The sequence below is a fragment of the Thalassophryne amazonica genome, chromosome 20, assembly GCF_902500255.1.
Source record: "Thalassophryne amazonica chromosome 20, fThaAma1.1, whole genome shotgun sequence".
Lineage (NCBI taxonomy): Eukaryota > Metazoa > Chordata > Actinopteri > Batrachoidiformes > Batrachoididae > Thalassophryne > Thalassophryne amazonica.
Genome location: NC_047122.1, coordinates 44719300 through 44745601, shown reverse-complemented (window position 1 = coordinate 44745601; position 26302 = coordinate 44719300). Strand labels below are relative to the sequence as shown.

Genomic DNA, 26302 nt, shown 5'->3' with positions numbered 1-26302 from the left:
AAAAAAAACAAGAGAGAGAGAGAGAACCTACAGCTGCAGAGACACGTGCTGACCAGACGTCCCGCTGCTCAGTGCCTCCTTCGCTGCCTCCCAACTCATTTCCTCGATGCCCAAGTATTGCTTTGGTGACTTAACTAGGATTTTAATATTCTCCATCCTGCTGCTCAGCTGTGCAGCAGTTAATCCCATCAACAAAACAAAATCTGATTCTCCACCTACAGATATTTTTAGTGATTTCACGACTCATACTTTCTCATATTAAAGGACTCAGGAATCTGGTCTTCAGCAGTATGAAATGAAACATCAGATGCTACACCTTCTACTTTTCTTCTTCTTTTTATTTTTTTGGAACATATACCTACAAGACCCCTCCACTGCACCCAGCTTTTGGCGGTTTGCTCAGTCTGTAGTACAGCACTGGTTTCCTTGAATTCTTGGAGATGTTTCTGTGATCACTATCCATTGAACGGGTGACCGACTCTTCCAGCTTCACCAGAACCGCTTTGGCCAGTGTGCTTCAAGGTTCCAAAGAGGTCTTCATGGCGACTGTAGCGGCCATGAGGTGAGCACTGAGCAGCCTCATGATCATTTGCATACCATGCTATGACTGGCCAGTTCAAAATATCAATGCTACAGATGGAGCTCAACTTAAAGCTACAGTGTGTAGGATTTAGAGGTCGTTATTAGCATAGATGATATAGCATTTATAACCATTTGCTCATTAGTCTATAAATTGCCTGCAATAATGAATCAATGGGTTTTCATAAACTTAGAATGAGAACTTCATGTCAACATAGGAGTGGACCCCCTGTTGGAGGCTGACATGTTGATACAGTAGCCCAAAAGGGACATACTTACTCCATCTTTTGCTTTTTGCTGCACGGCCAAAGGACTGAAGAAAAAAGAAGATGAATCAGTGGTTTCTCTCCTACAGACACGGTGTACTGGCTGCTAACGGAAGCTTGGGAACCCTTATGCCGCATTCACACCGGACGCCACGCGACGCCCAAATTTCCGTCCCTTGCCTGGCAATGGACGTGCCACCATCGCCCTGTGTGTCACTCTGCTTCGTCGTTCACACCGGACGCCACAAATTCATGATTTGCTGCAGGAGCCGCATCTTTCAATCAATCAATCAATCAATCAATTTTTTTATATAGCGCCAAATCACAACAAACAGTTGCCCCAAGGCGCTTTATATTGTAAGGCAAGGCCATACAATAATTATGTAAAACCCCAACGGTCAAAACGACCCCCTGTGAGCAAGCACTTGGCTACAGTGGGAAGGAAAAACTCCCTTTTAACAGGAAGAAACCTCCAGCAGAACCAGGCTCAGGGAGGGGCAGTCTTCTGCTGGGACTGGTTGGGGCTGAGGGAGAGAACCAGGAAAAAGACATGCTGTGGAGGGGAGCAGAGATCGATCACTAATGATTAAATGCAGAGTGGTGCATACAGAGCAAAAAGAGAAAGAAACAGTGCATCATGGGAACCCCCCAGCAGTCTACGTCTATAGCAGCATAACTAAGGGATGGTTCAGGGTCACCTGATCCAGCCCTAACTATAAGCTTTAGCAAAAAGGAAAGTTTTAAGCCTAATCTTAAAAGTAGAGAGGGTGTCTGTCTCCCTGATCTGAATTGGGAGCTGGTTCCACAGGAGAGGAGCCTGAAAGCTGAAGGCTCTGCCTCCCATTCTACTCTTACAAACCCTAGGAACTACAAGTAAGCCTGCAGTCTGAGAGCGAAGCGCTCTATTGGGGTGATATGGTACTACGAGGTCCCTAAGATAAGATGGGACCTGATTATTCAAAACCTTATAAGTAAGAAGAAGAATTTTAAATTCTATTCTAGAATTAACAGGAAGCCAATGAAGAGAGGCCAATATGGGTGAGATATGCTCTCTCCTTCTAGTCCCCATCAGTACTCTAGCTGCAGCATTTTGAATTAACTGAAGGCTTTTTAGGGAACTTTAGGACAACCTGATAATAATGAATTACAATAGTCCAGCTTAGAGGAAATAAATGCATGAATTAGTTTTTCAGCATCACTCTGAGACAAGACCTTTCTGATTTTAGAGATATTGCGTAAATGCAAAAAAGCAGTCCTACATATTTGTTTAATATGCGCTTTGAATGACATATCCTGATCAAAAATGACTCCAAGATTTCTCACAGTGTTACTAGAGGTCAGGGTAATGCCATCCAGAGTAAGGATCTGGTTAGACACCATGTTTCTAAGATTTGTGGGGCCAAGTACAATAACTTCAGTTTTATCTGAGTTTAAAAGCAGGAAATTAGAGGTCATCCATGTCTTTATGTCTGTAAGACAATCCTGCAGTTTAGCTAATTGGTGTGTGTCCTCTGGCTTCATGGATAGATAAAGCTGGGTATCATCTGCGTAACAATGAAAATTTAAGCAATACCGTCTAATAATACTGCCTAAGGGAAGCATGTATAAAGTGAATAAAATTGGTCCTAGCACAGAACCTTGTGGAACTCCATAATTAACTTTAGTCTGTGAAGAAGATTCCCCATTTACATGAACAAATTGTAATCTATTAGACAAATATGATTCAAACCACCGCAGCGCAGTGCCTTTAATACCTATGGCATGCTCTAATCTCTGTAATAAAATTTTATGGTCAACAGTATCAAAAGCAGCACTGAGGTCTAACAGAACAAGCACAGAGATGAGTCCACTGTCCGAGGCCATAAGAAGATCATTTGTAACCTTCACTAATGCTGTTTCTGTACTATGATGAATTCTAAAACCTGACTGAAACTCTTCAAATAGACCATTCCTCTGCAGATGATCAGTTAGCTGTTTTACAACTACCCTTTCAAGAATTTTTGAGAGAAAGGAAGGTTGGAGATTGGCCTATAATTAGCTAAGATAGCTGGGTCAAGTGATGGCTTTTTAAGTAATGGTTTAATTACTGCCACCTTAAAAGCCTGTGGTACATAGCCAACTAACAAAGATAGATTGATCATATTTAAGATCGAAGCATTAAATAATGGTAGGGCTTCCTTGAGCAGCCTGGTAGGAATGGGGTCTAATAAACATGTTGATGGTTTGGATGAAGTAACTAATGAAAATAACTCAGACAGAACAATCGGAGAGAAAGAGTCTAACCAAATACCGGCATCACTGAAAGCAGCCAAAGATAACGATATGTCTTTGGGATGGTTATGAGTAATTTTTTCTCTAATAGTTAAAATTTTGTTAGCAAAGAAAGTCATGAAGTCATTACTAGTTAAAGTTAATGGAATACTCAGCTCAATAGAGCTCTGACTCTTTGTCAGCCTGGCTACAGTGCTGAAAGAAACCTGGGGTTGTTCTTATTTTCTTCAATTAGTGATGAGTAGAAAGATGTCCTAGCTTTACGGAGGGCTTTTTTATAGAGCAACAGACTCTTTTTCCAGGCTAAGTGAAGATCTTCTAAATTAGTGAGACGCCATTTCCTCTCCAACTTACGGGTTATCTGCTTTAAGCTACGAGTTTGTGAGTTATACCACGGAGTCAGACACTTCTGATTTAAAGCTCTCTTTTCAGAGGAGCTACAGCATCCAAAGTTGTCTTCAATGAGGATGTAAAACTATTGACGAGATACTCTATCTCACTTACAGAGTTTAGGTAGCTACTCTGCACTGTGTTGGTATATGGCATTAGAGAACATAAAGAAGGAATCATATCCTTAAACCTAGTTACAGCGCTTTCTGAAAGACTTCTAGTGTAATGAAACTTATTCCCCACTGCAGGGTAGTCCATCAGAGTAATGTAAATGTTATTAAGAATGATCAGACAGAAGGGAGTTTTCAGGGAATACTGTTAAGTCTTCAATTCCATACCATAAGTCAGAACAAGATCTAAGATATGATTAAAGTGGTGGGTGGACTCATTTACATTTTGAGCAAAGCCAATTGAGTCTAATAATAGATTAAATGCAGTGTTTAGGCTGTCATTCTCAACATCTGTGTGGATGTTAAAATCGCCCACTATAATTATCTTATCTGAGCTAAGCACTAAGTCAGACAAAAGGTCTGAAAATTCACAGAGAAACTCACAGTAACGACCAGGTGGACGATAGATAATAACAAATAAAAACTGGTTTTTGGGACTTCCAATTTGGATGGACAAGACTAAGAGACAAGCTTTCAAATGAATTAAAGCTCTGTCTGGGTTTTTGATTAATTAATAGCTGGAATGGAAGATTGCTGCTAATCCTCCGCCCCGGCCCGTGCTACGAGCATTCTGACAGTTAGTGTGACTCGGGGGCGTTGACTCATTTAAACTAACATATTCATCCTGCTGTAACCAGGTTTCTGTTAGGCAGAATAAATCAATATGTTGATCAATTATTATATCATTTACCAACAGGGACTTAGAAGAGAGAGACCTAATGTTTAATAGACCACATTTAACTGTTTTAGTCTGTGGTGCAGTTGAAGGTGCTATATTATTTTTTCTTTTTGAATTCTTTTCTTTTCTTTTCTTTTCTTTCAGCGGTACTTCCACCTCTCCAGGACCCAGTTTGAGGACCTCCTGTCCTGTTCGCGTGCGCACATGTGAACAAAGAAAAAAAAAAACTGGCTGCTGCTGCAATTCATCGCTCTCCCCTCAAACTCTGTCATAATTGTGTAATAAATGAAGTACAAAAGGGACATAAGTCCTGTTCACAGGCTGATTGCCAGAGCAGAACATGTCCACATCAAGTATAAAGTCCAGACATCTTCACGTCACTACATATCCAGTCCCTGATTGGTCACCTGCGGTGCGACAAGACAAAAAGTTCAGATTTTTTCCACTTGGGGGAAGAGGGTGACACAACGCGATATCACTCCAGAAACATGCCAGTCACTCAAAATCGCTTTATATCGCGTCCATCGCGTTGCATTGCGTGGCTTGGACTTTGTGGTGCCACAACGCATCCTTCCATAGGGATTACATGGCAACCTCTTGCTGCTGTCACTCGCGTGGCATCCGGTGTGAACACGGCATTAATTTAAAAAAATAAAGAAGGCAAGGAGCGTGAATTCCCATCATCAAGTAAAGTGAAGCGTTTAGGGATACACAGTTGTGACTGGTGATTGCATAATGCAATCTGCAACATCACCACTAGATGATACTATATACTACACACTGTAGCTTTAAAGTTGAACCTCCTACCTTGTACAGAGCACTGCGAATAAAAAGCACATCACCGGACATCTCAATTGTCTCAAGTATTTTTTTCTCCCCCTCTGACAGCAGTCAACAAACTGAATTATACAGAAAACAACAAGAAGCACAGTGATACAGTATGAAGGCTGTGGAAAAACACATTTCTGGAGGACGACTTCTTATTATAAAGAGTGACGAGTGTTGAAGTGCTCCTGCCAGCATAATTACCCTAGATAAGTGGATATGTTGTTCCGCCAAGTCCATACAAATCCAATTCTGTTGAGCCTTCTCTCAGCAAAGAGAGCAGAAAATGGCTTGTCTCTTTTAATCAATCAGTTCTTTATTATGGGAGGAATGGATTTCATACAGGGTATAATTCATTTTAAAGCAAAGAATCAGGCAGTTGAGCCCTCTGCTGCTTATTCTGACTGCAGCTTTAGTGTGTAATCTGTAAAATGCTGCTCCAAAGATGATCTGAAACATAATGTTAAAGGGGTCATATTGTGCAAAATATGTTCTGCCTACATATGTTACGCATACTCACATTTTCATGATTTTAAGACTGTGCATGGAAAAATTTTCATGTATAAGAAACATATATGCCTAAAACAGCTTGTTTTAGCTTGACAGATGTTTGTGGCATCTGTAACGGACATCTGTCTGTGGACTTTTGGTTAAATCTTTGAGACACACGATGAATCGCTTTGCATTGTGTGAGACACGTACAGATGGATATTTTTGGCTAGATACTTAAATGTCTGTTTTTAAATAGCACTGCTTTGATCTGATATTATGGACTGGTATCAGGTTGATATCGGCCAGAATTACTGTATCACATATCAGGAATTTAAAAACACACACACACAAAATCCAATCCAAATAAGTTTGTAAAGTACAACCAGGTAAATGTATGTATGGACAGATGTAGCTGTTTTAAGACTGGGCTGGTATTGGCAGATACTGAAAGTTCCGATATCGGTATAGTATCAGACATGGAAAAAAGTTTTATCCTGCCATCCTTAATTTTAAATATTTGTGTGTGGCAGTACTTTTTTTTTAATTGAAGTGCACCTTGTGGGAATCCAGTATATTGTTTTCTGAGCTAGACTCTTAAACAGTAGTTGGAAAAATAACCACACTCACAAATACAGCACAGTGCTCAATTTGCGTGCTACTTTTCCTTGTGTACTTTTACTACAAAATCCTTCACAGAACACATTTGTGAGCTCAGCTGGGCTTCTGTAAGCTCATAAGCACTACGGCACACGCAGCTCAGCCTGTAATTACGTCCCCTGACTAACTACTGTATTTACTAAAGAATCAGTTCTCACACACATCCTTAAATCACACACACACACACACACACGCACACACACACACACACACACACACACACACACAGATAGCCAAGTTATTTATAGCAGGACTATTCAATTAAAATTTACAGAGGTCCAGTTCAAGAAAATTTCCTACAGCAGAAGTCTGGAACATCAGAATGTGTAATATGCGTTATGATTCAGTGCCATATATTTTGAAGTAGCCTAGTAGATGTATCAGCGTCTGTATGTACACTCTAAAACATTGCAGACTCATTTAGTTATGTCCACTTGCTACCTCTAAAGAGCTCTTACCAGTTTTGGATGTTGAACTCAACTTTACAACTCAACACAATTTGTAAAGTTGAGTTCAACATCCAAAACTGGTAAGAGCTCTTAATGTTAAAGAGAGGTAGCAAGTGGACATAACTAACGAGGCTGCAACGTTTTAGAGTGTACTCAATAACTGAGTGTCAAATAAAATAAATAAAGTGCAATTCCACAGTATTTCAAGAATGTTTATTGAATTTCACATTGAACTGGAGGGTGCTCAAATAGTAAAATAAATGTTTTTTTCTCATTTTAAGCAAAATAAGGTTTGGGTTTAAAAATAAAATAAAGAGCTTTTGAAAAAGACACCTTAAAATAAAGTGCTTAAATTTAGAAAAAATAAAGTGCAGATTGATTTACTTGAGAATGAATGATGCGTTAAATTAATGCACAGTTAAAATAAGACTACTGTAACACACCGAAAAGTTGCACATCTTAAAATAGAAATGGTTTGTCAAAATCTAATAATAGGTTTGGCTCCACAGAAAACAACATCTGGGTCTGGACCAGGACTTTATTAAATGTACATAGTCGCCTCTGACCTTCTAAGTCTAAACTTTTGAAATTTTATTATATATATATATATATATATATATATATATATATATATATATATATATATATATATATATAGTGCACACAAACCACACATATAAAGAAATAAATAAAAACACGACATCCATGAGCATGGGCTACTGGTACAGTTTCTAAAATGGCATGATAAAAACGTTTAAAAAGCAGTCACATTGACCAAGGGAGTTTTCCACTTGATCCCTCATAATCGACTTAAAGTCCTTCATAGAGATAATTTCTGACAACTTCAGTTCTGTCTAAGTTATTCCATGTGGAAGGTGCAGCATATTAAAAGGCTTTTTTGTGTTCATGCTGCTGCTAAAGTAAATCAGAAGGTAAATGGGTTTTGCACACTGGAACATAATTGGGATGATACAAACTGAGCAGGTGCTCAGTGGTATAGGTGTTTGCCTCTCAATGTGTCAACCCGGGTTCGATTCCCAGTCATTCTAACTGTGTCTGTCCTTGGACACGACACTTCATCTGCGTCGTCTTAGTCCCAGAAAAGAATTAAGCCCTACACAGGCCGTGCGGCCCCCTGGTGCAGGTGCTTTTCTACAGATTCCGCGTGTGAGGCGGATCAGAGTCCACAACTCCACCTATATGGGACGCCAGTCCCACACAGGTTGCTTCCCCAGAAAAGGCGGGTACCCATTTACAGCTAGTTGGACTGGGACAATCTAAATAATGTGTCTTGTCCAAGGAAACAGACAGGTAACTTGACCAGGAATTGAAGCCAAGTTCATGTCACAGAGTCGCATGCCGAGCTCTGAGCTACCCGCTATACCTTCATTCACAGTACATAAACAAATCACAGATATGACACAAAATTTTTTGCTCACAAGCAAACATTCTTGCTTGATGAAACATACCTACTACTACAAATTACATTATGATTAACTGAATTAATGGTATGTTGTTTTCCAGATCAGGTTGAGGAAAAAAAATGATGAAATCGCCTTGTAGTTTGCATTTTTACTACAAACACCAACACAAATCTAAATATGTAAATGAGCCTGCAGTTTGTTTTTAACAGTGCTTACAGACATTAACAATTTGTTTCACGTAGCTAAGTGAAAGGAAATAAAATACTCACAACCAAAGAGTGAGCTGACAATCGAAACAACAGAAAAAATTATAATGAGCAACAGCAGCGACAGGCCTCAGGGCCTTTAGAGGATTTCTGCTCCTGTGAGGGAAGAAAGCTGGGAGAGCATCCTCAGCATGTGGTGATTCCACACATTATGTATTTATTTATTTTTGCCAGCGGTTATAGGAAGGACACAATAAGGAACAAACTGTAATTGAATGCCTCTTTACAGTTTTAACTGCACAGGTGTCTTCACGGTTCATATTTACGTGCATCTTTCTGAACATCCACAAACAAAAGCTGCTTAGACAGACAGGTGGACCAATTACAGGCCGCTCTGCCCTGCAGCACGGCTCCACGCTGCGGCTCCTTTGGTGTGTAATGACAGTTTGCAGCCTCTTTTAAGCGTCTCCCTTCTAGGGGCTTGAACACACGTCACAAACCTGCAGACTGCAGGTAGGTGCCAAAAACACTGTGTCTCCTCATCCACTATAAACATCACAAAGCAGGCTTTAATCCTTTAACGCTTCCTCCAAGATCCTCTTACACGGCTGCAACTGTGATTATCTGAGGAGTGATTATTATTTATGATTTTGCTGGGTTCGTGTCGGGTTATTACAGCGTCAGGTGAGATTGAAACTGATGATCACTCTGGCTGTGAAATGTTATTTTGCTTCCAAGAAAGCACAGAAATTCTTTACAATGTGACCGGTTGCCCTCGCCACAAAACATTAAGGCGGCATTTGTTGTTTTTTTGTGTTTTAAACAGATTTGCGTGATTGTGCGAGAGGCTGTAAAACCAATAAGTGTAATGCTGCATTCAAGACTAAGCTAAAGTTGGGAAAACCAAGTTAGGAACTTTTGAGTTCTCAAAAAGCATGTGCTGATTTGATTAACTCAGAAAACAATTTGGCTGCCTAACATATTTGCTTTGTGGGTGTCGTTATAAGGAGGACATAAATAAGTTATGCAGCTGCTTGCGTCGGGTCACAGATGTGTATTTCAATTTCAATTTATTTCAATTTGTTTTCATTTATATAGCGCCAAATCACAACAAAGTTGCCTCATGGCGCTTTACACAAGTAAGGTCTAACCTTAACAACCCCCAGAGCAAGAACACAGGCGACAGTGGTAAGGAAAAACTCCCTCTGAGGAAGAAACCTCAAGCGGACCAGACTCAAAGGGGTGACCCTCTGCTTGGACCAACACATTTTAATACAATAATTAAGTTAATGTAGTTCAAACTTTGAAAAAAGTTATAGTCACTCAATTCCATTAATTAAACTAACTCAAAAATGAATTGTCATAACAACTCAGTTCCTTTAAGTGCATTTAAAGTTTTGGGGCATTAAGTGTTGGTGATGTATTTCCAGTGCATTCCATTCACTCATTTTAATTGAGTTTATGTAACGGAGGCCAGCAGGTGTTGCTGTGCAGATGTAGTTAGTAAACCTCACTCCCAACAGCTCAAAAGGATTCTCTGGTCACAAGGCCAGAGCCCTGGGTTTTAGCCTTCTGGTTAGAGAGTCCGACTTCCACGCCAGAGATTGTGAGTTCGCGTCCCAAGGGGAGCGAATGGGCAGAGTCATAACAACACAGAGTGCAGCTGCTACATTTATACCATTATGAAAAACTGCAAGTTCTGTTCATGGGCTACCATTTAGCATTTTTCATTTTCTTGTAGTCCTTTTAGATTTTGTTTTTTATTTTATTTTATTTTATAAAGCAGATCATTGTCAACAAGTAAACCAAAGAATGCATCAAAAAATTTAATCCAAAGTATAATGTAAATTTTTTAGGCAGAAATTTATTTGTCACTTTTTTTTATTGAAAAACATAAACTAGATTTACACAAGTTTAATTACCTATAAATTGTTAAGTTACTAAAACGTTAAATAAAATAATTTTCAAAAATTTAACTGTTAAGTTGGCAAATTCAAATGGTTTAAGGCAATCGGTTTCCTCAAATGGTTTGAGTTCAACTAACTCACTGAGTTAGTAGTACAGTGTACCAACACAAATTACAGAACAGTTCACGATACAAATACTTTTGATTACTCAGTTATTACACACGTCTTTGCAAAACTGCAACACTGGCTATTTCATTAACATATAAGGAATGAAAATATATCTCACACAGATGTAAATAATTTGTTAAAAGTAATTAAATAGCATTTGTAACATTAATGTCTTTAGCAATCATGATGTAGGATGCTACGATCGTGGTCAAGTCGGATAAATCAGAGCACTGAATTTATACATGATTCAGAGAAATAAATAAAATAAAATAAATCCAACAGTACGTGTAAGTCATTTTAGTCCGATGTGAATCTCGTCATTTCCCACTTGCAGAAATGTTGTGAATGCAACATATACAAACACTGACCACAACAGGTTGTCATGGCAACCACACAGGAACTGGGAAGGAAAGTTAGCAATGCAGTGGTGTGTGCAAACATAAAAAAAAAAAAGAGTAACAAAAAGAAAGTAGTCCAGATGAATTCTCCAAAATGTTCCTGCTTTCGACTCCACTGTTGCAGTGAAATCGGGGGGAAAACAGTAAGAGTCATCAGAGTGGCTAAACTGGGTCAGTGGAGCCACAACTGTAAGGACAAGGAACAGCGTGATGTGCAGCAGCAACATGTCAGCTACAGTAGGTCCCCTCAGGTCAGAGCCAATCCACACACACGCTGATGCACAAAGTGCAACACTGTCGTGTTTGTGTGGGCATGTTGCATGGCTGTGAACGCAGACAGTGTCTGTGGTCAGACGTGTGTGTGGGTGGACTGTGCAGAAGTCAGATTTATCTTAGAAGTAGATCAAGTCTGCTTTCGAATTTGTTCAAATTACAAGGGAGTAAGACTCAGGACCCCCAAAAGAGATAAAAGTGACAGCGTGTGGGGGGTCAGAACTTGTTGTAATACGATTTCAGGCGCCCCTTAAGTGGACCGTAACCATTTCTTAACCTCAGTTGAACCCATCATCTGCCTGCTTTACTCCCATCATAGCAACTGTTCATTTCAGTCTGTAGTTCAGCACGTGATGCAAGCTAAAGGATACGGTAGGAAGTTAATTTAAGGCAACTAGTTTGTTAAATACACTTTACCTTCAGAAGTTCAGAATTAGACTGTATGAAGTGCCTATGGATGAATGCTAACATTGGACACTTTCGAATTTTTGCAGACAGTTGTAGTTTAACTAACTTATATTGGCTAGTTCAAGCTAACATTTGCCTTACCTGATATTAGATCCCCCCTTCCATGGATAGGTAAGACCCCCCAACTGTCACTGTATAAATCATTGACTGAATGTTAGCGGTGACGTCTTTGGCCCAGAACAATAATGCACAACCATTACAGCGACCAGGCAATAAATATTGACCGTGCAGAATGGGATGTGCAGCCAGTGTATTCTGAGTGCCAGTCCCAGGCCCTGGCAAGTGAGTAGGGCAGTCATAGAGGTGAGACTGAGCCGGTTTGGACATGTATAGAGGAAGAACCCAAGCTATATAGAGAGAAGGATGCTGAGGATGGAGCTAGCAGGCAATAGGAGAAGAGGGAGGCCAAAGAGGAGGTTTACGGATGTGCTAATGGAGGAAATGCAGGTGGTTGGTGTGATAGAGGAAGATGTAGCGGACAGGGTGAGATGCCTCCAGATGGCTTACAGCGTAGTAGATTTGGTTTTGTGTGTGTGTTAGAAGAATTAGCACCATCTATTAGCTCTTTCAAATCGTTGCCCATCAGCAAAACAAACTCTGCATGTTTAGCTAAATTCCGCCCCCACTAGTGCGCAGGGTTCGCAGAGTGCAATGGTACAAAACGTATGGACCCAAACTGCACACTAAATGCAACGCAATACAAATGGGATGAATAATCCATGTCACGTGACATACAAAGCACCAATCAAATGACAAGGATCCACTCAGCCGTTATATAAAAACCGGTGATCTGCTGAGGTGGTTCAGGCATCTGGTAAGGATGCTTCCTGGGCGCCTCCCAAGGGAGGTGTTCCAGGCATGTCCATCTGGGAGGAGACCCCGGGGAAGACCCAGGACTATAGGTGGAGAGATTATATCTCCACACTGGCCTGGGAACGCCTCGGGATCCCCCAGTCAGAGGTGGTCAATGTGGCATGGGAAAGGGAAGTCTGGGGTCCCCTGCTAAAGCTGTTGCCCCCGTGACCTGAACCCGGAAAAGCGGTTGAAGATGAGATGAGGTGCTGTGGTGACCCCTTAATGGAAGAAGTTGTTTTCAGGCTAAAACTATGACATTCAAGGACAGAACCCAACACTACACCTCCCGTAAGAAGAAAATATCATGTTTTGAGGACTATTAAGATTACTCTTCTATTAAAAATCAGATTTTTATGAAACCTTATGGAATGGTGCATCTCCTCAAACAGATCAGAATCTGGTAAATTTTGGTGTTCTTTGGGGTCTGGATGTGGATGTCAGATCTGTTTTACCTCACTTTCGTTAAGGGGGGGGTGTCATATTATACACCTTTCCAACAAGCTAATGCAGGTGGCCAGGGGTCATACTCATAAACATTCAGAGAAGCATTTCTAGTAAGTGTTTGGACATCCAGTGGAAATTAAATGAACAGCATCATCATGCAGCAGATCTATTGTTGTATTTTCTCATAGTCAACTTTTTTTTTTACTGCTGGGGTCATTTTTGTTTGAGATTATTGCTATGGGGGGGGGGGGGGGGGTGGTGGTAAGCAGATGGGTGCATCTCTTATCAGATCAACCACAAACATTTTATTCTTTCTCCTGCTTCTTTGTCTTTCCACTGTTTAGTCATCTGCTTTAAAATCTTAAGCCTTTTAAAAATCCTCCTCACTGCTCCTAACAGTTTTTCACTTCAGGAGCAGGGATATTTTGGGACTCATTTTTATTTTTAATTCAGGCCTATTCATTACTGTGAGTGGAAATTCTTATAAAATACCATCATTCTGAGAATTGTCTTGTAATTTTTCACTAGAAGCAACACTTGAGACTAGAAAACTATAAATATGACTCAGGCACCATACAAATTGATATTAAAGGTGTAATCCCGTTTAACAATAAATAAATAAATTAATTAATTAATAATAATAATAAAAAAAATTAAGCCATATAAAAAGCCTGTTCTTCATCATCTCTACAACTTTGTTCCTTAGTATTCAAATAAAGGATTCACAATCTTATCCCACCCATATGATAAAAATTCTCTTCACCTGAAATAATTCAGTATTTTGACCAATGTGGATTAAAATAGAGCAACAAGACATTATGACGCACTATTTGCAATGACATCATGAATCACGTGACATGGGGCTTTTCTGATCCACAAATCTCAAACTTGGCCGATGACAGCATCATGGAGCCAAAGAAACTCTGTAGGACCAAAACTGCGACTACAAGTGACAAAGAATAGAGAAAACTAATTTGAAACATAGCAACAGTCACAGGTAGTAAACACAGAGGACCAGAGATCCTGTTGGAAAGAACTCAGGAAGAAGTCTGGACATATTCCTCAAAATGGTTTTGCGGGATACCTGCTGTACAGGTAATGTAACTACTGTGTCATTTATTAATATTGACATTTGTTAGCGTTATAATGTTTTTACTTTGTTTTTCAAAGTGAATCTGTGGAGAAACTAACATTTTACGCAGTCACACTGTCTGAAGCAAACTTTGAACCTTGCACATGCACTAATGCCCTTCTCCCTCCATTTCATAAATACTTTAACAGCATTAAAATGAACTAAATTAATTTTGAAATATAACACAAATATGTTATATTTTAAATATGTTAAAATAATTAGATTTCTATGTATTGCATTCACTGGATAAAAAAAAAATTTGACCACTGATCTCGTAATTACGAGAAAAGATCTCGTAATTATGAGATCTTTTCTCGTAATTATGAGAAAAGATCTCATAATTACGCTTGTCTTTACCGAGGGACTGGAAGTACGGAAGCACATTGTACAGAAGTCATTACACACACACACACACACACAAAATAAATAAATAAATAGCTTGATCTCATAATTACGAGATCCTCATGTCGTAATTACGAGAAAAGCTCTCATAATTACGACATCAGGATCTCATAATTATGAGAAAAGATCTCATAATTACGAGATCAGTAGTCAAATTTTTTTTATCCAGTGAATGCAATACGCTTCTGTAGATTTCAACATAAAGTAAATTTGATCTTTTTTTTTTTGGAATTCAATCTTCTACAATGCTTCCATTTTGTTGTTGATTCCTGGTCATTTATTTACCATCAGTTGAACATCATCTCAATCAGTTCCAGGGAAAACTGATACACTGATCTTAATAAAAGCTGTTAATTATGCATAACTCTTTAAATGTATGTAGATGTGAATGTTAAAATTTACAAGCAAGTCATTCAGAATTGGCTGTATTGATTAAAATACGACAATAATGCTGCTATAAACATGCAGTAATGTCCATTTCAATGCATACTTCCAAAATTATTCCTTTTTTTGCAGCTGCATGGGCTATGAGTGCTTGTCTGACAGAATATTTCAGGCCTGCTGCCCTGCCTGTTGCACCTTGCCCTCCCAGCCTGTTCCATTTGGCGGCTTATCCCGTTTCTGGATCTCAGGTGTTTTTCAGCTGAGTGCATTAAAGAAAAGCCCTTTGGCAAAGTCTGGTGCAGGAGATTAAAGCTCACAGATGACAACATTTTTTCAAACCTTTCACCCCTTGTGGGTGTTACTTTACAGCCTGATTTAAAGCCTAACCCTCATCTCTGCAGTTCTGATATAAACCAGATAAAAAAATACCACGACACGAGTGCCATTCAGCCGCAGAGATGAAAACGCTAAGATAATAGCTGTTACATCCTGCAATGAGAGGGTTTGTGGTGTCAATGGTAGGAAACATTTCTACTGTAGGGGACACTGAAGAAACACAAAACCAGCCTACATCAAAGCAGAGCCGACACGACTTCACAAAAACACAAACCATAAAGACATCTAAAAGTGTATTTCCTAAATGCAGCTGTTGAAATAATAAATTCAGGGACCTGAGATATTCCAGAAGCTCCCCTGTCATGACTGAGAGGAGCTCTTTAGGCTTTCTGACCCAGTCAGTCAAACACTGGTTTATTTAGATGTCAACACCAAAGCAACCACGCCACCATCAGGTTCATATTTAAACGGTCTGTGAAGACTCCTGCTGCTCTCCTTCAGTGCTCCTGCACTGCAGACTGCACACAGCAAGAATCACACCTCGTGTGTCACACAGGTGTGCTTATTTTAACTGAATAAAGCTGCTGTTCACTTTATATGCATCCTTTTTTTTAAAATTTGTTAGACATTTATTTCAAGAAAGGAAGCTGTGCAGGCTTGTGAGAAGGACAAATACTATGTGCTTGCACATGTTGAGCAAAGTGGGTGTATTTGTGTGCCAGAATCTACTCATCTTGTACTCACTATAAACCCATTTTCTCTGAAGCACCAAATTTTCTCTGAGTGCTACAGTATTTTTGTTATGAGCAGAGGTTCAGCTTCCTAGTCCCCAAACTACAAAAAAGAAAACTGTGGAAAAAAAAATCCACAAGGACAACGTGCAATGACATTTTAAACATTAATATAGCAACTAACAATGATTTCCCTCATAGAGTGATGTAATGGCAACATGCACAAAAATATAAGGCAACACTCCATCTGTGCGTGTTGTAATCTGAGCATTTCTCTTCCTTGTTTGCATAGCTGGATCAGTCGCCCATGTAAATTTAGTGCATGTGAATACTGATCTGTGTAACCACTGCCTATCCTCATGTTTAAACAGAGACAGTAGTGACCACCTACATAGCACTGTGCTGCAACAGCTTCACAGAGGACCCCAGCGCAGAGAATAACAATGGACGGAGGTAAAAAGCTGGTTTATTTTACAAAAGGTGCAGCTGGCTTTATGAGAACACACAACAGGAATTGTCTGCACTACAATGTTGTCCAGGAAAAGAGAGATGATGGGATAGATTGTTTTAAAAGGCAGAGGTCTAGCACATGTAAAAACATTCCCATATGCAACCGTGTCTTTGAGAGAAGCAGTAAAAGAGTTATTCACCAAAACAGGCAAAGTGTCCGTACATAATGACCAATCATACCAGGTGACCAAAGCAGGAATCAGCCAAATCAGTTATGCTCACAAAAAACAAACAAGCAAGCAAAAAAAAAAAAAAAAAAAAAAAAAAAAAAAAAAAAAAAAAAAAAAAAAAAAAAAACAGGAAAAAAAAAGTGTGGGTTGGTAGTACAGCGTTAAAAACGAAGGGAAAAAAGGGGCAAAAACAGGTATGAGGGTGCGTAATCTGGCAGAAAGGTGGTGACTTGTGACTGGTTAAAAAGCTGAGGAAATTACAACAGAAGTGGAGAAACGCGAACCCAGAAACCAGCGAACAGGCAGTAAAGTCACAGGGAATAAACACGGAGGAAACATCAAAATAAAAGCGCGTGAGGAAACAACAACACTGGGATTAAATGGGGAATATCACAGTAATACGGAGAACCCAGAGGAAAGAAACAATGCCAGAAAAAAACCATGACATGAGCATTCAAGATGATTGAAATTCCTCCAACCAAGAAATGTTCAGAGTGTAAAAAAGCACTTTAAACAAAAACATGGTCAGTCTAGAACCAACATAGGTCTGGCTTTTCCCATATAGAGAGCCTTTTCAAATTGCAACTCGACTCTTGACTGTTCTTTCCTGATGAGCAGCGAGGGAAGAGGTGAAGGAGTGGCAGAAGGGAAGCTGGTGTTCTGGTCTAAGATGCTGGTGCTTTAGAGTGACATCTGGTGGTACTAAATCATTTTTAGGACCTTTAAAATGAATACAGAAGTGCACAGGAAGATACTGATTCATATGATGGCGCTGGAGCTGAAAACTGAAACACAATTCCAACACAAAGACCAATTACTAAAATTAGCTCCTCAACCATTACCTTAGACACAAGGCCCTCAAACGTTGGATAGCTTGCAGACAGTGGGCTTTGCAGAAGCTGCTTTGGATATCCCATTACCACTGCATGATGGAGAAAATATTTTATCTAGTAAGTAGGCAGCCTTAACCTCTACTGTTAAATGTTGCCCCTTCACCGACAACCAAGATGTGCAACTGGGCATGCTTCTTGTTTCTAGTCCTAATTCCTGTTGAAAGTGACACATTGTTCCTACTGAGTAAGTGAGGCTTTTTTTTTTCTTGTGTGCATTTGACTAAGGACAGGAGGTGAAGAAAGGGAGGAGAGGGAGGATACTATTTGACATTTCTGCTGCCAGGATAAAAGCATTCACTTAGTCGTAACTCACCTTTGCTGCAGCACTTCAGCCAAAACCAGGACAAATTTATACCCTCTATTATCTCCGCTTTGTATTGAAGTACATTTTTATTACGACTCATGTGGAGGTCATGCGAACTGTAATGCAATGTCCAAAGTAACCCCTGTAACCTCTTCCATACTAATGCAAGACCACAAATGTTGCACTGTACAGCTACTCATACATGCAAAAATCACAGTTTGTACGGTTGGATTCAACTTCGGTTAAACTTCCAATACTTGAGCTTTGTGGATGGATTTTTAATTGATCATAGCTATTTCATACCATCAGAAGTGTATCTATATGTGGTGAAAGTGTTGAACCTGTAGAGACATTCATTTATCTCAGTAGTGACATACAAGGGGTGACTGAAAGGTTTTGAACCTGACGCAGAAAAAGTAGGGCATAATTCACCATCTTTCGAATTCTCAGAAACCAATATTTCTCTTGAGAATGTATGAAATTTAGACTTGCAGACATTTCAGTGAAGTGAGTAGGGGCGTGTCAGAGTGGCAAAATGGACAAAGCTGTTGGGTGTGCTGGGATTCAGTATCTCATGATAAAGGGAATGTCTCCGTTGAGATCCATGAGGACGTGGTAATGACATTAGGGGTGGACGCCCCATCTTATGCTACAGTTAAACGCTGGTCAGTCGAATTCAAGAGGGGTAGAACAAGTGCTGAAGATGGAGCAAGATCAGGAAGACCCAGAACTGCCACCTTGACAGATATGTTTCAGAAGATCCATGATTTGGTCTTCGCTGACAGAAGAGTGAGTGAGCATCACATAGCCGGTACTGTAGGCATTTCCCAGGAGAGAGTTCATTTCATTCTGATGGAAGAACTGGGAATGACCAAACCTTTAGCACAATGGGTCCCAAGGCTTCTCTCAGCCAATCAGAAGCGCACAAGGTTCCAGATGTTCAGGGAGAAGCTTCAGCTTTTTGAGGCAGATCTGGATAACTTCATGCAACGATTCATGACCATGGCTGAGACCTGGGTCCATCACTTTGAACTGGAGTCCCAACAACAACAAATAAACAATGGAAACATGTGGGATCTCCCCCACTGAAAAAAGCCAAAGCTGTCTCATCTGCTGGAAAAGTCATGCACTCAGCATCTTTTGGGATGCTGAGGGCATCATAATGGTGGAGTATCTCTAGAAGTAACAGACCACCAGTGGGGCCTATTATGCTTCCCTTTTGCAAGAACTGCAGCAGAAAATAAAGCAGAAGGGGTGATGAGGTGTTGTGTTTCATCAGGACAATGCTCTGGTCCAGACATTGGTCATTGTGATAGCTGCCATTCACGAATGTGGCCTTGAACTTGTTCCACACGCATCTTATCCCCCTGCTGTGGCTCCTTTTGACTTCCATCTGTTTCCAAACATGAAAAGGCATCTTGCTGGAACTCATTACAATACTGATAATGATGTAATATCTGCAGTGGATGACTTCCTTGAAGTCCAAGATAAGATCTTTTATAAGGATGGTAAATGGACTGCTTTTATATAGCACTTTTCCATCTGCATCAGACGCTCGAAGTGCTTTACAAGAATGCCTCACATTCACCCCGATGTCAGGGTGCTGCCATACAAGGCGCTCACTACACACTGGGAGCAATAGGGGATTAAAGACCTTGCTCAACCACTTAACCACTGGACCATTACCTCCTTATAAGAATGGTATTTAGGCACTGCAGCAACACTGGAAAAAGCTCACACAGTGATTATATTGAAAAATAAAGCATTACTCCTCGTACATGTCTCACAGTCCTTGGCCTTTGAGATCGAGAGATGTCTGTAAAGAGCTTATGAAATCATGAGGTCACTGGACAGAGGTGTTTGGCAACGCTCATATCTTTGCAGGAGAACAAAGTTGCAAGTCTTTAGGGTCCTGGTGCTTCCTGTCATACTGTATGGTTGTGAGACTTGGACATGAATCAATGACCTAAGGTCACAACTAGATGCTTTTGGTACCAGGTCTCTTCAGAACATCCTTGGGTACTGCTGAAATGACTCTGCATCAAATGAGTTGTTACTTCGGGACTCTAAAATAAGGAGTATCACATGCATTGTGAGGGAACATCAGCGATGACATTTTGGCCATGTGACACGTTTCTCTGAGTATGATCCAGTGCAAAGGTGACTGATCGTTGAGGACCCCTGGCTGTGGTAGATAGATGGCAAAGTGGATGTGGTGCCACACAGCACCAAGGCATGCTCCCAGACCCGACCTGATATTCTTCAAGATTCTTCTCTGAATACTCATGCCGATGCCCGTTAGCCAACACCCACAGTGAATCTCTGCTTTGTGATTGGCCAGTTTGTTGCAGAGACTCATCTGGCTGCTGTACTCTGCTCAATGGCGGCCTCATGTTACCGCCAGTGTATCTCAGCCAGAAGTGGGTCATCTGAGATAGTAGCATACATTACCCACCCAGTGATGCAATACACAGGAATATCCTCGTGCACACTCACACAAGAGCTGCTGCACAAAGCCACAAAGAGTGTGTGCATGGAACGCAAGTGGACAAGAAACAGTGAAAGTGGTTCAGAAATTAGTTTAAACATTTAGCCATTCTTGGGCAAAAGGAAACAGCATTTCATCAGGTGCTTTAGAAACAAAGAAAAATGGGACAACTTTTAAAATGTTTGGATGTATCATTACTGCAGCTCAGAATTAGTGCTTAAAAAAGTAAATGTGGTTCTATTGTTCGATGTGATACATTTTGAAGGCCAAATTCTGTTCTGCAGCAAAGTCTCCAAAATAAACATTCACACAAAAATGCACATCGAAAAGATTTCCATGTTGTGCAGAAAGCTCGGTTAGAAACATCTGCCAGTTCCACACGAACACCCACACGGCAGAGGGCACGGCTCCTCTCAGCTTTCTAAAAAGGGTAAAAGTTGAAAATCGATAGACAAATGCTGCTGCACAGGACTTCTGCAAAGAAGAACTGAGCACAAAACATGAATCAAAAGAAACTTCTAGGTTTCGATGCATTTATTCAGTCACAACGGGTTTGGTTTTGGTTTCAGCTACATAATGTGATTTGGGTGAGACAGCAAACACAGCTGATCCCCCCCCAAAGGGTCTCTTTCAACCATCGAATCCACATGTTCTAAAACCAGCTGACCTGACTCACCTGCAGCCCACCTGTAACCCCGCAGCTGCTTTCACGCCTCACAATGAGCCTACCATCTTCGTAGAAGACATCCTCCGCTTCTTCACGCATCGTCTCATCCAGGTCATCCTCGGCGAAGTCGGTCATAGCCATCACTGCTCCTCTTCGTCTCCTCTCTCCCTCGGCTGAACAGACTCAGCGTCGCAGAAAGCCACTCGGCTGTGAAATCGAATCAACACCGGCTCGGCCTCCTCGCTTTGGGCGACAGTCCGATCGCCGACAGGCTTTTTGTTCAAGGACTGAGCCAAGCTCTGTGTGCCAGGTGAGTGTGCGTGTGTGTGTGTGTGTGTGGGTGTGAGAGAGAGGAGTCCCGGTGACCTTCGCTAAGTTTCAGCAACAGTGCAGATTTCACAACATCCTGTGCAAAGCTGAAGTGAGAGCGCGCCGATCGGCGTGCACGTGCATGAGTGATGTGAGCGTGCACGTGGATGCGTGTCCAAAAGCACGGCGCTGCGCTGCACAGTGAGTCAGCCCGGGTGGCTGCTGATTAACAGAAATAATTAGTTTCAGTATTTTGAGCCAGCAAAGAAGAAAAAAGTGTGAACATGTATGTGTGTGTGTGTGTGTGGAGCAAGCCTCGTGTAGGAGGCGAGGTCGGCTCTACTTGTCCTTCCCTCACAGCTTGCTGAGAATCATGGGACCACACTGACTGCTCCATCTATTTTTGCACTTGACCCAAGCTGAAGGGGCGCCGGTGACGCCGACAACCTCTGGTGCTGCTCGCAGCCAGAGAAACTCTGCAGTGATGCAAGAAGAAGAAGAAGGGAGAAAAAAAGAGAAAAATCAAAATGCAAAAGCTATTCGCCCAACCGTTGGGCGAATAGCAGATAAGTCATACATTGAACATTACATGCCCAACTGTTGGGCAGATAAATATAACGTCTTACCTTATTCGCCCAACCAATCATGTATTTGTCACGTTTTGTGCATCTGAACTATGTTTTTTACACCACTTTTTTAAAGGCTCTATTGCAACATGAAAAGCGGCGTATGTTTGACACATTTAACGGCGCTGTCTTTAATTACTGCAAAAAAAAAAACCCACCGCAATGGATGAAAACAGACAAACTTCATAAGTATCTTGAATGGAAGCCTGTTAACGATGACAAAACAGTTTTTATGAACAAAATTCTGCTTGTTGCCTGTAAGATGGTGTTAGTTTGACACAGATTCCTGGGAGTGATGAGCCAAACAGAACTGTTTTAGATCACAGCCCCTCCGCGGCCTGTGAACCCTCCTGCAGCTGCCTAAAAAAAATACCCCCCCCGCATTAAAACCGGAAGTGAACTTACAAACGCGCTCATTGGTCGGTTGTGGTTGGGCGTATATGCTTGCGTATTTACTTTATTGAACCAATGGTTGGGCGTATAGCCACTCCGAAAACAACAAAAACAGGTCCACCTGCACTGATTCTGATGCAGACGTCGTGCACATAACATGCACACGCAATCATCACTCGTACTCTTGTTTGCACCCAACAGATAAATCAACATTTGAGTAGCACTTGTCTTCTTTGCACAAGACTGAAGTGAGAACAATTGTATCTTCAATGAAAAACATGTCTGCTACAAAATTAAAAATAAAACTAGAGCACCGTACTCACAGAGCGCAAACTTCCGCCAGCACTAGTTTCGAATTCCACAAATTTTCTATGTCAAAGTCCTGTTAGAAGTGGCTTTTCATAAGATAAATTACAGTAGATGTGATCAAATGTCAGGATGATGTATTTAATTCATGCACTTGAATTTAAGTTTGTTTTTTTTTTGTGGTGTTGTCAGGTTTTTTTTTCCAACTTTTTCAGTTTCCAAATTCTTTTTCAGATAATTTTCACAGAACGTTGGTTATCTTTGCTATGCACAATTTGTCATTGCTTTTTGGCTCTTGGTTTCTGACTGATAACTGGAAGACAGGCATAAAATTGGAACCTCCATCCAATTTTGGTGGTGTACATAACCGAAAAATGAAAGTGATTGAGACACTTTGCACACACTTAGCAACCAAATGATGACGCTCGATGGAAGGAACACATCTGCTTACTCATCTTCCGGTGTCAAATGAGAGAAGTCACCGTTGCAAAACACATGTTGCCAGATTTTCAGAAAAAAGAAAAAAAAGAGAGAGAGAGAGAGAAAAAAAGAAGCAAACTTGTTTGTGAAAACAAGCCCAAAGGAAACAAATTTGCTCTTCAAAAGAAGCCCAATGTAACCAATCTTCTAACAATACTCAGTTTGACTCATTTATAAAGTACTTCATGCATTTTCCCATTTTTAATGCATGTTACAGAGAAGAATTACAAAAATAATAAGTAAAGAAATAATCAACTGTACTTTGCAGTTCCTATAGGAATTAATATAACTTTAAGGAATCATGATGTGTACAATTTTTCAATGACAGAAAATATATATCAACACACACACACACACACACACACACACACACACACACACACACACACACACACACACACACACACACACACACACACACACACACACACACACACACACACACACACACACACACACAGAGACTGAATGTAGTAGGTTTCAACCACTGCCAGCGGTTTCAATTACAGTTGGAGACTACGAGAGGAGTCGTCGCTGGGCTCAGCCGCTGTCACTCAAACCAACCACACCCAAAATTATGCAGAACATGATGGCTTAAATTTGTCTTAAACTAAGAAGTCAGAAGAAAATTCAACCCACATACAGTTTTCATGGATGCGCAAACGATCTATAAAGACCAAAACCGTTTTTTGTACCAGGCTATAAACACGTTTATTTCTGCTCAAATGTTGGACATTTTAACATGGAATCCTATGGGAATGTGCAGGACACAAACATGGGATTGAGGTTTATTGCTAAGGTGTCAGCTAATATTTTCTAACATTGCTGTAGATAAAATAGGTTCATGGCCCACAAAAATATTGCATTTAAAAATCAAGACAACTCAAATTATATCTTAAAATGTTACATTTGTGTTTAGTAGCAACACACTGAACAATTTAGTACCATTTGCCAATGTGTTTAATTTGAACAAATAGGGTATATGTTGGGTGTTCATACTGAAAAACAACTGCCATTTTAAAACTTCATGTGATTCTTACATTTATCTGCTGCAGCCACGTCCTTCCTGTCATGGACTCACATCCTATTCAGTCAAACCAGTTCCCAACTAGAAGAGAAACTAGGCCTCAAGTCAATTCATTATCACTTTTCCTTCACACTTCTCTCCTGTGGACGCCTCGCTTTAAGGCCGTTGCTCCAGGAAACAGACCCGGAGACAAACTCATTTTCACCAAGGCAAGTCCAGACCGCTCAGGTACAAAGCAGCCATCAGGACTCAGAGTTCTGGATACATGTGCCAAACATGCACAGCAAGCCAAAGCCAACAGGCCACTTTGAGCACAATGCTCAGTAAAAACAGTCACATCCAGGACTCGGACACACATAAATCAAAGCCCACTGGTTGCTGCTCCTATGTATGCACTGTTAAAATCATCACATGCATGTTTAAAAACTGGTGCCAAACACTAAAAACAGATGAATTTTCTATGAAGATGCAAAGTTTTGATCATAAGCTACATTACAGGCTGCAGACACAGAAAACGGTCACGTTTGGGCCGCCATGCTGCATGTTAGCGACTGACAAAAGCACACACTGCTGGCATGCAAACACACAAACAGCTACTGGCACATTGCTGCAATAATAATGATGATCACACAATGCCACTGAAACATGACACAAAGACAAATGGCAATAGTGTGTGTGTTTGTGTGAAACACACACACTATTGTTACTACGGCACCGCAAAGAGGAGCAGAATCAGAGCTGCTCCGTACAAAGGCGTTGTTTGAATGGCGTCAAACAATGAAGCTCTTTGGCATCTGAATCGAGCCAGATGATGAGTATCCCAGAAGGCTGAGGCCCCCCCGACGCGCTCACGCTTCTGACTGACAACTTGCATCAGTGTGCTGCCTCTTACCGCCGCCAAAATATCTATTATTAGCGTGGAAGGGCTAAGGCTAATTTTCTGGTAAACATTCACATGTGCACAGTTAAACAATTTTACTGACATTTCTGCAACAAAAAAGAAAACTTATTATTAAGCTGCTACTGCACAAAAGTTTGAAACACATTTAATGTGGCTTATGGTTTTACCAACCATAAAACCTATGAAATACCTAATATTTATGATGAAATCTAATTAAAACGTGTGGTTATTTTTCACCTTTGATGGAACATAATTTCTTTTAGGTGGTGAACTGCAATGCATAAGAAAATGAGAGTTATTTTTAATCAAGATTTTGTAACCATTTTGTTAGTCCTCTCAACATAGGTCATGTCATGGGTCAACAAAGTCAACTCAGCAGTCATCGTCTTCTGTCCACGGCTGCATCTCCAAAATGCAAAGAGCAATTTTATTCAAATGTAATCAATAAACTCAGAGGACCTTCTTCTTACAATACATGTTCTGGTCAAAGGTCAAGGTCAAATCAGAGGTAATCATCTACTTTCCATGGCTGGCAAATGAGGTCTGTATGTTTAAATTGTATTTGTTCCTTAACTTTATATATGTCTTCTGGGATAGGCTCCAGTGGCCCCTTGACCCTTGATTGGAGTAAGCAGGTATAAAAAAATGAATGAATTGTGTGTGTGTTTGGTCCAAGCAAAAAAATGATAAAACTTATGGTAACTGATGCAGACAGACAGACTAATGCATTACACAACTTGATGCAGTTTCTAAACAAAACTTCACAAACTGCTGAGGAAACTGTTATTTCTGGCACATGCAGCAGTTCGGCCCAGAGGACTCGGAGATATCGAACTCGTGGAGAGCCACGTTACAAAGTTAAAGGAAGAGACAGAAAGTTCTTAATGTCAGTGTGAGGTCTTCTGCTGTGCCATGACAGATCGCGTTTGGTCATACGTGATAGAAAAGGATGGAGGAGAGAAACGGGAAGTCCTCAGAGGAGGACGGTTCAGTCAGAAGCTCTTCAGTTCAGCTCGGCTGCTCCGGCACAAAATCCAATGCATAAAAATATCTGAAGCTACATTCATCTCCCACAACTGACACAAGGGTAAGTCTGCAAAAAACAGAGAGATTCGGCCAAAGCACCTCTCTGAACATTTCCTCTCCACTACTCAGGCCTCTGGCTCTTTTTTCTCTTACACTTAAGAAGGATGAAAAAATGGAATGATTGTGAAAGGGTGCCTGCCTGGTTACCCTGGTAACAATAATGAGGGCATTGCGTGGTAAATCCAATTTGTCATGGTACTATCTGACTCATTTGAGGTTCGTGTGTGTGTGTGTGT

The 26302-nt window shown here is 40.6% G+C and overlaps 1 protein-coding gene across 3 annotated transcripts in view; it reads right to left on the bottom strand.

Annotated features, from left to right (window-relative positions):
* Positions 1 to 26302, bottom strand: part of ripor2 (RHO family interacting cell polarization regulator 2) — a 109770-nt gene that overhangs the window by 70400 nt on the left and 13068 nt on the right. The window contains exon 1 of one of the 3 annotated variants that reach the window (XM_034160148.1): positions 21001 to 21461. The exons of the other annotated variants lie outside the window; for them this stretch is intronic. Coding sequence (XP_034016039.1) covers positions 21001 to 21079 — 79 coding nt within the window. The 5' untranslated portion in view covers positions 21080 to 21461. Of the gene's footprint in view, positions 1 to 21000; positions 21462 to 26302 lie in introns of those variants that run through there. 3 annotated transcript variants of the gene reach the window in all.